A 13,061-nucleotide genomic window follows, 5' to 3' on the forward strand; every position below is an offset into this window, starting at 1 on the left:
GCATCATTCACAGACCTTGAAATATTGATTAAATCCTTTCTGCCACCATATCAGAATGTTCTGAATGTCACCCATGTTTTAATGAGAATAATTAACACAAATGGGATTAAATATGATCTATTAAATAACATACTATCTATGACATACTATGTTGGTTTGATCGTCCTTATCAAAATAATTGATTGAATAAATGAAGTTTCATACAATATTTCAACAGCACATGGCCACATATTGCATTTATTTTAATACTGAATATTTAAGAGTGAAATACAAAATCTCAATCTTCCACACAATCTTAATTTATTGTGAAGAATAACAAAAATGGTCCCAAGTGGTAATGAGTCCAATCTTCCAGCAGAGGGAGTAGAAGTCAAATGATTCAAATACCAACATGAATCAGTGAACTATATTAGGTAACAAGTTGCTCGAGGCAAAACTGTAGTCACATTGACAGCTGTCCAATTCATAAATCTCTGAGTACTTCAAGAAATTAGTGAATGAAAATATTTCAAAATACATCGTAAGTATGCTAATATATCATTATTACAATGTCAAGAGTATTTCAATACAGTAGCCTCTTATAGGATGGATTTGTTTCAGTTTGCCTTTAAGAAATGTATGTCCACTCACTGTTATGATCCCATAAATTTTGTTAAAGACTTAAACCTTTAGGATATTCCAGTAGGCCTAGTTTTTTTCATTGTGTAGTCTAGGCTATATGATATGTCTACAATGCATTTAATTGGCCACTTGTTCATTTCACTGTAGATTTTTTAGTGTATGCAGGAGTGTCGAACTGGGGGTAAACCCACTACTGATTATAGGGGCCCAAGAGGAGAGAGGACCCTTGAAAAGTCTGGAATATGTTATTTTACCTGGGTTGAAGAACATGGGGGCCCATCAGGACTGCCTATGCAGGGGCCCAGGATCTTGTGCTACACCCCTGAGTGTATGCATACATTTTTTGGAAGAGACTTTATGAATAATTAACGGTTATTGTGAGCACAGTATATGTCACAGCCGTGTTGATGTCCTTGATCCGCATGCTGCTGCAGATGAGAGCTTAACAGTAGGCTCCATGAAAGGCCTAAAGCCTCTACACAACCACAGCCAGCTTACAATGGGTTGCATGTGGGATCGGACAGGCCCCTGTGTCTTGTGGATCTGTGTCCTGTCTGGTAACCATTTCAGTTGGGATGATAAGCAAGCGGCCTAGAGAAAAACAAGTGTAAAATTACTTCCATTACCCCCCCCCCCCCCCCCTTGTCTTTGCAGAGAGGTATTTCAGCCGTTATCGTGTCTGTACTTGGTGAGGTGAATAAAAACGTAATGGGCTTTTAAGTGTTGTAGATGACTGCTGAGGATATTTGTCGAGATAAGAAGACAAAGGACACAAGTACCTGTAAGAAACATGCATATTTATTTTGCCAAGAACACATTAAATAAACTACAAAGGTACTTCACTTATACAAAAGATAGATTATGTCCCATTTTTTATGACCAAAATAACAATAATTTATTTTATAAATTAAATTTTCACTATTATATTTACAATTATGAAAAAAAAACATATTCTTTCCACACTTGTTCTCCCTCGGTTCAAAAGGTCATTGTTCACGTTCATTGCACCTGGAACACACCAGTCATACTCCACTTGAACCACAGATGCACATTTGCCTGTTTTTTTCCCTCCAGTCCAGTGGCACTCCCAGCTTGGCCTACACTCAACATGAGATAGAGGGGGACTTTTGCATTATTCACCGAGCTACCCAAACAGATTTGACCTTGTTAGATTTCAGCAGTCAGTGCAGGTTTGTGACTTGCTGATTTGATGCTCGATTTTTTTCCTTTCTTCCTGTCTTTGCCACTCCACTCTCTCTGGAGGAGGCAGCTTTGCATGCATGAGCTGCTCTGTGCCTCATGGACCTGCAGGCGTGTAGCCGCACCATGATTACCACAAATTTCAGATGAGAAGTCAGCCAAAAACTCCCAAAAAATTGCACACACACACACACACACACACACACACGTACACACTATTAGGTCATTTAAACCAACTTGACAGTTTCCCTTACACACAACCAGGGCTGTGTGTGGGAGTCTGAGTGGGTGGTTATCAAGACGACATCTAAAGCTGTGTTTGGTAATTCCTTGGTAAACAGAAGTGCTGCAACAGAACAAACTAATAATTGCTATCATTGTCTGACACCGCGCTTCACTCCCATTCATTTATCCATGGGTTTTAAACAATCTGGCTCCACAGAACACACATGCAGACTACGTAAGTACTATAAGTGGATCTCATAGAGGGCTAAGTGCACGCAAATAATTTCGCTGGATCAAAAACAAAGTTGAATTTCTGTTCAACTGGCACCCACCTACTGCAAATGTGTTTTTTTCTCTCTGGCAGATACAATCCCCTTCCCTTTTTTCCCTTTTTTAAAACAACAATATTAAAACAAAATCAAGTGTAAGTGTGGTCCGCCAGTCCAAACATCTGGCAGATTATCAGAAACTCCCCAGAGCAGAGCAGTGCGGTGCTGGGTGCACAGTCAAATAAATGCTTTCTCACAAGAGCCAGGGGTTAATACAACCACACAGATCTACCTTAACACTCATTTATGCCAAGCCCCTATTCGCTTCATCTCGAAAAACAAAACATCACAGGGGTCAGACCTACAAGGACCTTGAACATGTTTTTGCACATGAATTGCACATGCAAATCATCACCGCACCGCACAGCCAGCCGTGACTCTCAGCACTGGGGGGGTTTGCATGTATTAAATATGTATGCGTCGTCTGCTAAAAGCTGTGATGAATCTGTCTGTGTTTACTCGTGTAATTTGTGCCCTTTGAGAGCGTCCTAAGGGCCCGTTCTGCTCTGCTTTGAGGAATGGGAAACATTCGAGCCGAACGAGGAAGGAGGGGGAGAAAGGAGGAGAAAAAAGTGCTTCAATGGCGAGGTTGTGGCAGAGGAGAAAGAACAAATTGTTTTGAGGGATTTCACCACTGCTATGCTGAGGATGAGAATAAAAAAGAGTGGGTATTTTTTCATCGCTGTCATCTTACTCAATCACGAAACACAATGCTCTTTAATCACTCCTCAGTCCTTAACAAGAGCAACATGGTCATTAATGTCCCAGACCAGATGGATTTGGTGGTATAAAACTAAACATGAGAAAACATTTCATTTGACATGGTGCTTCTGAGATACACATTAATCATATAACATAGCAAAAGGACAAGCCTAGCCAGTGGAGTAGTTTATCATGGGCAACAAAAGGAAAGTTATTCAATGGCGACTAGTGGGAGCTTTGAACCTTTTAGGCACTTAAACAGAGTCAAAGTTAGTTTATACCCTGCCACGACAAGCACAGCATTTCATGTGCTCCCTGGAAAAGACTCCCAAATGGTGGTTACTGAACAACCAACTCCGACCACCAGCCTTGTCACGGACTCCTGATAATTCTCAAGCCGGTCCTCTTCTCTCATTTTCGGCTCCCCTTACGAGCTTTGGTCATCCGAGCGTGCAGTGAGATTAGAATCTCCCGTTTCCCTTTTGTGGAAGTGCTCTCATGGCAGTCCCTGCACAGTCCTGTATAAGTCACCTGGGGAGCAAGGCATTTGCAATTACACAAGAGCTGACCCATATTAAGCAGAGAGGCCTTTTCAAAAGGACCCATCTCGCTTTCTCTCTCACCTCCCTCTCCCTCTCTCTCTCTCTCTCTCTCTCTCTCCATTGCTGTCCTTCAGAAAAGGCCAATTGTACAGGGTGGCATTTTGCCAGTGATGAGGAAGACCCGTTTTGTGTTACCCCCTCTGAAGGGAATTGTCTCTACTTTTCCACGGTGAAGATCTCATCTCAACTCGCCTTTGTCAGCAGAAATCAGTTACAGCTTCGGCACTGAAGGAGGGCTGCTTTTTCTATTGTTCAACAACAGTGATATGTAAGAGTAGAACGTTGTTTGTGTGTGTGTGTGTGTGTGTTTGTTTGTAAGTTGTGTGTGTGTGTGTGTGTGTGTGTGTGTGTGTGTGTGTGTGTGTGTTTGTTTGTAAGTTGTTTGTGTGTGTGTGTGTGTGTGTGTGTGTGTATTTGTTTGTAAGTGTGACTATGTCTCTATAGTGTGTCTGTATGTCTCTGTTTGTGTTTGTTACTTTGCGTGTATGTATGCATGTATGTGTACTTTTGCTTTTGTGTGTGTGATATATGTGTGTGTGTGTGTGTGTGTGTGTGTGTGTGTGTGTGTGTGTACACCTTGTGATGCAGTAGCCATTTCCACAGGGTCACTCCCCCAAGAAGAGCTCACCTGTCATGGACAAGTTTCTGCTCGCTAACTGGAACCACTGGGTGCAATCGCACCTGCAATCACAGCGGCTGATAGTGGTGGTGATGGTGGTGGTGGGGCGCTATGGGGCACCTGAAACACTGACAAGCGCTGTTGTCCTGGAAAAAAACTGTGTACGCGGGGTACGCCCCCCACACACACCGGATCAGTCTCTCCACCCTCACCTTCATGCTTGTGTTTTTTTATATGGTCCCTTTGACAGTAGCAATTGTGTTTTACTGTAGGTCAGTCGGTTAGCGAGTTAGCTAGTTAGCTTTCAGCATGCTTCTTCTCCTGTTAGTCCCTGAGGCAGGGCGACCAGCAGGCGAGCACAGAACTCGGTCACCCTGTGTGTGTGTTTGGGAGGAGGAGGAGGAGGAGGAGGAGGAGTAGAACTGCACAGTCTGTCTGTGACTCCATCTGTCTGTTTGTCTGTCTCTGTTGTCCTCGCTCCCTCTTCGCCCCCCTAGTTGCCCACCAAAGGGCTGAGGTCTCCATGGTGATTCTTGAGCTTCTTCTTGAAGAGCGAGATGGTGGAGGGCCGGTAGAAGATGATCCAGGGCTCCGAGGCGGCGCTCTGGTTGCACGGCTGCATGTGCTCGCTGCTCCGGATGGAGGGAAGGGACGAGGACCTGCGGAGAGGTGCGGAGGAGAGAGAGAAGAGAGAGAAAAAGGTGAGGGAGAGAGAAAGATGATAGATAAGTTGTTGAGGAATTGTTTAGATGGGTGTTTGTGTTTTTGTTTGTGTTTTTTTTTCCCTCCATTCAAGAATGCTTGCAGTCAGCTTGGCCTTATGTAGGGTCAAAACAAATAGAGACAGGACAGAGATGACCAAAACAGGCAAGAGAGTGCTGCCTCTCCCTTGACAGATCTAACATCACTTTCACTCTCCTTATCTCCTTACAACTGACTTTAGTGCTGATTCTGAACTCCTTGCTCTATACTATCTATAGCAAGACACTCAATATAATTACAGTTTGTTTCAAGCTCTTGTTATTATTACAGTTGGCGTATCTGTCCCAAAAAGGAATATATATTGTCCTGTTCCAAACTGGGACCTGACCCTCTCCAGAGGTCTCTGCTATCTGGGGGCAGTAGTACTTACTTGACAGTGATGTGCAGGAGCAGCTTCGCCACCATGGCGATGACTGTCAACGTGAGCAATGCTGCCAGTACGTAGATTGTCCACACTGCGACACATAAAACAATAACCTACTGAGCTACAATTCATACCACACACATCCAATCATATATCATTAACAATCATTAACATAGGTAGAGACATTAGGGTTTTTGGTTCAATATATTGTAAATAACACATCACTGATTTAAAATATATTTTAACAATACACACTTGTACAAGACCTACCCTAAACTAATTAACAAAGAAGATGCGCAGTGTATTACATTAACTATAATATAACCAATGATCCACCACACATAATACTGAGATACTATGCGGCATGTTGGAGATCAGAAGCTAAGGGGAAATAACTGTGAATAGAGGAAGAAAGGAGATGGACACATACTAGTGCTGTGGCCCGTGGTCTGGCCCGGTCCGAGCCACTGACCTGGCATGTTGCGCTCCGGTTTTCCAGGACTGGATGTGATGACGTAGAGGATCTGGGAGGACTTGCCATCACCGCTGGTGTTGGACTTCTCTGTGATGCCGCCGGCGGAGTTGGGCTCCACTGTGCTGGTGTCCTCTTCCTCATGGTCCTCATCCTCCTCTTCCTCTTCATCCACAGACTTGGGACTCTGGCCCTTCAAAGCTGAGGTACAAGAGATCATAAGTGCATGGCAATACAATGGGTGTTAGCAAGTTAGATGTTAAGGCAAAAGCATCTGTATGTATCTATCTATCTATCTATCTATCTATCTATCTATCTATCTATCTACGTATATATATATTGACTCATTCAGTTTGTAAAGGCTGTTGTATTCTCTCTGCTCCACTGGTTGTCACACAAAGCTTAGAAACAGCCATCCGTCTAAAATCAGCATCCAATACCTCAAATAACTCAGCCACATGAAAAACAGGCTTCATACAAAAATTCTCTTTTTTTAACAACATTTGGTTTGGAAATAACAAAAAAGGAGAAACACACAGAGAGAAATGGGCTGAAACTGGAATGCTTAGAGGTTGAATACATCAACCTGCCAGTGCTTCTCAGAGGAGCCAGCGGGAAAGGAGTACAACCTCAAACCGAAGGGAGCAGCGTTTGTCTCCGCACACAGCCAGCGGTTAGCTTCACTGTCAGTCACGCTAACTCCCTAAGACGCTGTTTGGGTGAAGGCTTTTCGCGGAGGCCATTTGGAATAGCAGCGCCGCAGCCCTGTAGGGACCCGCTAGAGCGCACAATGAGACTTCAGACACGCACACTATAGCTGAACGCAGTCGGCAGACAATGCAAGATGTATCGATTTCACGGTTCTAAATTCCACGTTTTGGGGGCCTCTGTTCTCCCATTGTGTTTCTTAACTGTGGGTTCCGATTCTTGGGCGACTGACAGAGCTTTCTTGACAGGGAATGAACAAAAAAAATATATTAAAAAACATAGTTTCATGAATTATTTGGTCTGACAGATGAACCCAAATAAACCATCCACCTCAAAAAGCACGAAGGCAGATTAAAGATTGATACTACTTTCCAGTGACAGACACTTTTCCCAGACTGCGGCGATCAGTAAATATTTCACGTCAAAATTAAATAAAAATGAGGATGAGATTAACTGTTCTAAAAAACAAGATTTCTTTTTCTCTCTCCTTCTCTTTCTCTTCCTGTTTGTGTGTATTTGTGTGTGTGTGTGTGTGTGTGTGTATGTGTGTGTGTGTGTGTGTATGTGTGTTACTGCAAATAAATTATGGAATGGGGGTCCAATGTTGCATGACATCACACGATTACTTACACAGCGTGATCAGTGTGTGAGCGCAACCATTTGAGCCAGGAAGTCAGCGTGCACCTGCAGATGCAAATAGCATTTCCAGAACACCCCCCCCCCCCTCCCATCCTCCTCCACCAGACCCTTTCCATGATGTCGGCTCTTAAAAAGCCTGTTTAAAAGGCCTGGCCTGCCTCACTAGTGGCAAACACCGCTCACATCTGCTTCAACTTAGCAGGCCCCGGTTCTAGTTCCGGATCGACTGTGGTCCATATCTGGTGCTGGTGCTGCCAGGTCCGTTCCCCCACGGCTGGGCTGCTCCCCATCATGTCTCAGGGAAAAAAACGGAAAAAAAACTCGGAACTGCCGGGCCTTTGATTTGCATTGGAGCGAGGCTTCATACCTCTCCAGGCAGGGCGACCAGTATAAATATTTTGACGCTAAATCACACTTTGGGGCCCTTTTAACTTTAACAATATATAACACTCTCTCACACACACACACACACACACACACACACACACACACACACACACACACACACACACATACACACACACACACAGAACACAAGTGCATTAGCAAACACACAGAAACCTTTAGCGTTCGCTTCATCATTAACGCTGGATTTCTCACAAACGCACTGTGAACTTCACTGGCTAATCTGAAAGGTCACACATAAACGTACTGATGAAATCACACCACTGGTCAGGTGATTGGGCTTTGATGTTAGGAGAAGGGAAGGTGTTAAGTGGACCCATACAAAAACTATATAGTTATATAAAACTATATTCTACAATATATTAATCATGTTTTTGCTAATATCTATTTATTTTATATTTTTTGGGCACCACTTCCAGGATGCCTTAGCATCACTCAAGGCACATATGCACAAAATGTCATGCTTCTATCTACTACTTCATGATTTTTCACATCATTCTCCTAAAACTAAGCCTACAACAGAATATGGTGGTATGTTTTGAATATGTAAGAGTCATTAACATTATTTTACAAATGTAATTTAGTTTAATAAATTCTATGAATCTATAAAACTGCTAGCATCTTACCTTCATAGAGCACAGCAAAACCTTGAGCCTCGTTGATTCTGTCCGAGTAAAAATACAGGATGACAAAGTCCCCCGTGACGTTGACCGGGGTTCGGGGTGGGTTGCGTCCATCAAAGCGAGCCACCACCTGATTGGTGTATCCATCCAGAAGCTCCACCATGTCTTTCTGGTCCACAATGTCGAAAAAGGTGAAGTTGAAGAGGATGGCGGCCGCCCCCGGGACCTGGACGGTCCAGTAGCAGACCCGGCCCGCCCCGTACTTGTCCGGGAAGTCGGGAGAGTAGATGACGGAGCCGGGAGAAGTGTAGTTCCCCCCACAGGCTCCAATGCGGGCTGCAGGGTGACACACACACACATACACACACACACACACACACACACACACACACACACACACACACACACACACACACACACACACACAGATTAACAAAAGTGATTGTAAATAAAGTTTTTTTGCTGATGTAACTGATGTAATAAACCAAAGAGTTATTTTGTTTAATATGCTCCTTTATTTAAAATGTATTTGAAATACAATTAGACATTTCTATTTAGCACCAATTCCATTTGGAATACAGTTTATGTTGCATCTACAAATGTAAAAAAAAACACTTTAATTACAGTATTCTGACCATCTCACAATATGATCTCACAACAAATACAATCCTTTGACCTTAAAAGTATTACTACATAGGAATAGTATAGGTGTGTGAATATAATTCAGCAACAGTTTTATATTTAGACATGCCAAATTGAAGGCCACTTTAATGTCACCTAGTCTGGAGGATACAGCTACATGTTTTCATTTCTCAGATAATATGTGTTTTAAAGCGTAAACTCAGACTGAAAGCAAGCTACTGCAGCCACCACAGTCTGCCTGAAAAGTAGCGTCAGGCATAAACACACCACACAGATGTTGACAGCAGCTGGTGAGTTGTCACTCAAACGCACACACACACGCAAGCACGTACACACAAACACACACACACACACACACACACATACACACACACACACACACACACACACAGACTCTACTCACTGTCGAAGATGATGACGCGGCCGTCTCCACCGCACGGCTGTGTGTGGTCGCCGAAACACACGTGGTTACACTCGGTGCTCAGTGCCTCCTCGTGATGCTGGCGGTCCACGTCGTTACCGCAGAAACAAGCATAGCCTGACTCCATACCGGCCAGCTACACAGCATCAACAAAAAACAATCCATTTCACTTCAGTTGTTTCTTTTTCCCACTCACACAAACGTTTCATACATTCTAATGAACTCAGCTGTTTATATACAGCATTTGAACTCTGAGAAGCTAAAGTTGTCCTGATGACTCATGTTGTTATGACCCTTTGGATGTTAGTGTTGAGTAGACTAATCAAAGCCTACTAGAGTCTGTGCATTAAACAGCATGCCAATCTCATACCAACCCTGAGTATTGCTGTTCTAGCATGTTTCCATTGATATTGGGTGACATTTTTTTTAATCCTCAGTAGGCACATTATCATGATCATCTCTTCAGACCACATGGAACCGGTTACTGTAAGTGGTTACCCGCAAATGTTGCTTAAAAAGCTGCCCAGAGTAATATCACCTTAACTGCCCTTGATTGAGGCTTAGGGAAAAGACTTTGTGAGTATGATAGTAATCAATGTACCCAGCAGTGAGCAGTGTGGTTTGGGATATTAATATGGCCGCTGTGGGTTCAAGCTGTCGGCTCTTGTCTGTGTAGCTCCCTCTCTTTTTGTCCCTTCTCCAACTCTCCTTAGCACTTAGCAGACTTCTGTCTACATTCTCTTTGTTTGTGTGTGTCAATTGTGCATGATATCTATTTACAAGCTTAATGACATGCCTGAAGGCACAGAGAATTCATCATCATCATCATCATCATAATCATCATCATCATTATCATCATCATCATCACCACCATCACGGCTATTGTCACAAAGAAACTTTACATACATCGAACTGAGCTCTGCCGTTCATATACAGTTTATATACAGTGGTTGTACTCAAGTGACCGAGATGTTTAGGATGTTTGTGCTGAGTAGAATAATCAAAGTTTGCGTGTGTGGTTGAACCAACCCACCACAGCAAAGGTCTAATCAGCACTAGTAGTAGTGTGTCACCACCACACCAGTGCTTAAAGCTCAATACACAAAGCAATGAAATTAGCAATGTTTCTGCGCAATGTTCCTGAGTATTGTTGTTCTGGCATGTTCCCATGCCATGATTATCCAATCAGACCACATGAAACCGGTTGTGTGGTTACCCGCCACGGCTCAAAAAGCTGCCGCACATATTATCCCCTATTAAAGTGTTTATAATTAGGCTTCATGCAAAACACTTTGAGAATCATGCTGATTAATGTGCCCAGGAATGAACAGTGTGGCACAAAAAATGCATTTGTGGGTTCAGGCACAATGTTAATTCTCATAGCCAGTGCATTTAGATTTCCATTTATTCATTTAGCAGACGCTCCAGCAGATGTCCAAAACGACTTATGTCAACTATATTACAAGGGCCATTGACTCCGGAGCAACTTGGGGTTAAGTGTCTTGCTCAAGGGTACAGCAATGCAAGGCAAGTATTGAACGCACAACTTTTTCAGTCAACTGCATGATAGGCCAGCTCCTTAGCCACTACACTCCCACCAGCCCAGCGCCACTCCCTCTCTTTCTGCACCCTACCCATCTCATAAACACAGGAGTTTGGTCTAACAGCCTGGCTACACTGGGTGGCTGCGCAACTGAAGTGCTCCTTTCGCAAAGCATAAAAATAGATTTGGAAGACTGGTCTAAATTTTTTTAAAATGTAAGCGCTGCTATCATGCTTGGTGTAGCCAGTTCCCTTGATTACAGGGGAAGCTAATTGTCGCAGCATACGCACCGCAAACGGATGCTTCTGTTGCATGCCTGGTGTAGCCTGCCTGTAAGTCCTCATCGTTTGTCTGTTTCAATTCTGCGTTTTACATTTACATACATTTACATACATTTACACACTTAATAACACACATAAAGGCACGGCAGCTCTTGTCATGTTGCACACCCAGTCTTCCTTCTCTCCCCCCATTCCCACCCATTGTAAGGCGGGGATCACGCTAGAAAATAATGAAGCGGCAGCGGCAAGCGTAACGCAACGCTCAGACCATAATAAGTTCTGTCTCGTTCCTAAGTAACACACACGGTTTGCCTAACTGAGAATTGAATACGCTCGTGTTGCGCTTTGAAAGTTGAACCAAGTTTGTTCAATGTTAGCATTAGGCGGGGATCACACTGACCAGCGGCAAGCGGCCGGTTTCCTATTGTTCTGTATGGTTCGGCAGCAGAACGGTGGCAACGCTGGCGTAACGCTAGCGTTGAACAAGCTGAGCGTTGAACTTGGTTCAACTGTCAAAGCGCAACGCAAGCATATTTAATTGTCAGTTTAGTTGTGTTGCTTAGGAACGAGATAAAACCTATTATGGTCTGAGCGTTGCGTTACACTTGCCACTGCCGCTTGCTGCTGGCTATTGTGATCCCCGCCTTAAGCTAGAGCTGATCATGTAGGCCTAGCTTTCTAGTCCGCCTCGAGTCTGTAAATGTGTAGTTGGTGGTCTTGTAGCACAGTGGCTAAATTGCCAGGCTCAAAGCCATCCACAGACAAATGTGTACAACCTGTGAGGATTTACTTCACTCAGACCATAGCGAATCCACACGTATTTACAAGTTAAAAGTATATGTAATGCATTATTTGTGTATGTGTAAAATATAACAATGGCCTGAGTCCTGACTCATTGTGTGTGTCCCTCTCACCTTGTATCTCTGTCTCCGGCAGAGGCTGATGCAGGTCTGGATAGTGAGCTTGTTGGACGTCTCGCTGCTCCCCGTTAGGGTCAGAGGGTCGCCGCTGTCTTTGAAGCAGCCCAGGTTGCCAGGCACTGCGAATAGGAATGAGAGAGAGAGAGAGAGAGAGAGAGAGAGAGAGAGAGAGAGAGAGAGAGAGAGAGAAAAGAGTTTTAGACCACCCGTTCAAGGAGGGATTATTGTGACATGATTATCCCATGCTGTTCTAACGAAGGGATGTTGGGAATTAAAAGAGAAATACAGAGAGAAATAGGGTTCATTTTTCATGCAATTAGCGCCACAGAAAACACACACACACACACACACACACACACACCTGTGTGTCTGCCAAAAGACCAGGCACTTGCAAATCATTAACTACGTCTCCCGTAAAGCTTTTCGGCCGTGGTGTTTCAGGGAAAAGGGATGTTGGCTTTTACACGCTGTGATTAACACTCGTCTGATGGCTCTGCTCCAGGCCTCCTCAGGAGGCTTGCCACTGGCCGGCCGGCTGGCTGAAAACAGCGACGTGTGTGTGTGTGTGTTCCAGCGGGATGCTTCATTGCAGAGACGCGTGAGCCGGCGGGGGAGGGCGTCATCCCCATGGAATGTGCTCTGGCCACCAGAGTGGGTGTTTGTTAATTGTGAGGTGATGAAGATCCAGCAACAGTCACAGATTGAAAATGTGACATTCATTCTAATTCAGTAGAGCCTACGGCACAATGTGCCCAAACATGATGGTTTCATCTTAAAAATATAAATATTTTTAATTCACTGGTGTTCCCTCACGTTTCTTGATATACTGTATCCAAACACCTTGTGGATGAAGTCACAGCAGTAGTCAGAGCAATACTTTGACCAGACAACAGGAGGTCCTGGTGGGCTTTGGATGGGATCTGCATTGTCTGGTGGAGTCTTCCTGCATGACCAGCAGGAAGAAGAGGAGGCCTCTTTCTGAA

The 13,061-nt window shown here is 43.9% G+C and overlaps 1 protein-coding gene across 2 annotated transcripts in view; it reads right to left on the reverse strand.

Annotated features, from left to right (window-relative positions):
* Positions 1 to 1,450: 1,450 nt before the first annotated feature.
* The window catches only part of kremen1 (kringle containing transmembrane protein 1), a 65,124-nt gene continuing 53,513 nt past the window's right edge, over positions 1,451 to 13,061 (reverse strand). Inside the window, exons 4-9 of one of the 2 annotated variants that reach the window (XM_076270381.1) lie at positions 12,073 to 12,197; positions 9,317 to 9,470; positions 8,275 to 8,607; positions 5,897 to 6,097; positions 5,431 to 5,515; positions 1,451 to 4,957 (exon numbers count right to left, since the gene is read on the reverse strand). In XM_076270381.1, coding sequence (XP_076126496.1) covers positions 4,792 to 4,957; positions 5,431 to 5,515; positions 5,897 to 6,097; positions 8,275 to 8,607; positions 9,317 to 9,470; positions 12,073 to 12,197 — 1,064 coding nt within the window. In that variant the 3' untranslated portion in view covers positions 1,451 to 4,791. Of the gene's footprint in view, positions 4,958 to 5,430; positions 5,516 to 5,854; positions 6,098 to 8,274; positions 8,608 to 9,316; positions 9,471 to 12,072; positions 12,198 to 13,061 lie in introns of both variants that reach the window. The other variant, XM_076270380.1, reaches the window with a different exon arrangement.

The sequence above is a fragment of the Alosa pseudoharengus genome, unplaced genomic scaffold (genome assembly GCF_046254945.1).
Source record: "Alosa pseudoharengus isolate Yale_2024_CS ecotype anadromous, Long Island Sound unplaced genomic scaffold, YU_APseudo_1.1 YU_APseudo_1.1_scf_6, whole genome shotgun sequence".
In the NCBI taxonomy this organism is placed as follows: domain Eukaryota; kingdom Metazoa; phylum Chordata; class Actinopteri; order Clupeiformes; family Clupeidae; genus Alosa; species Alosa pseudoharengus.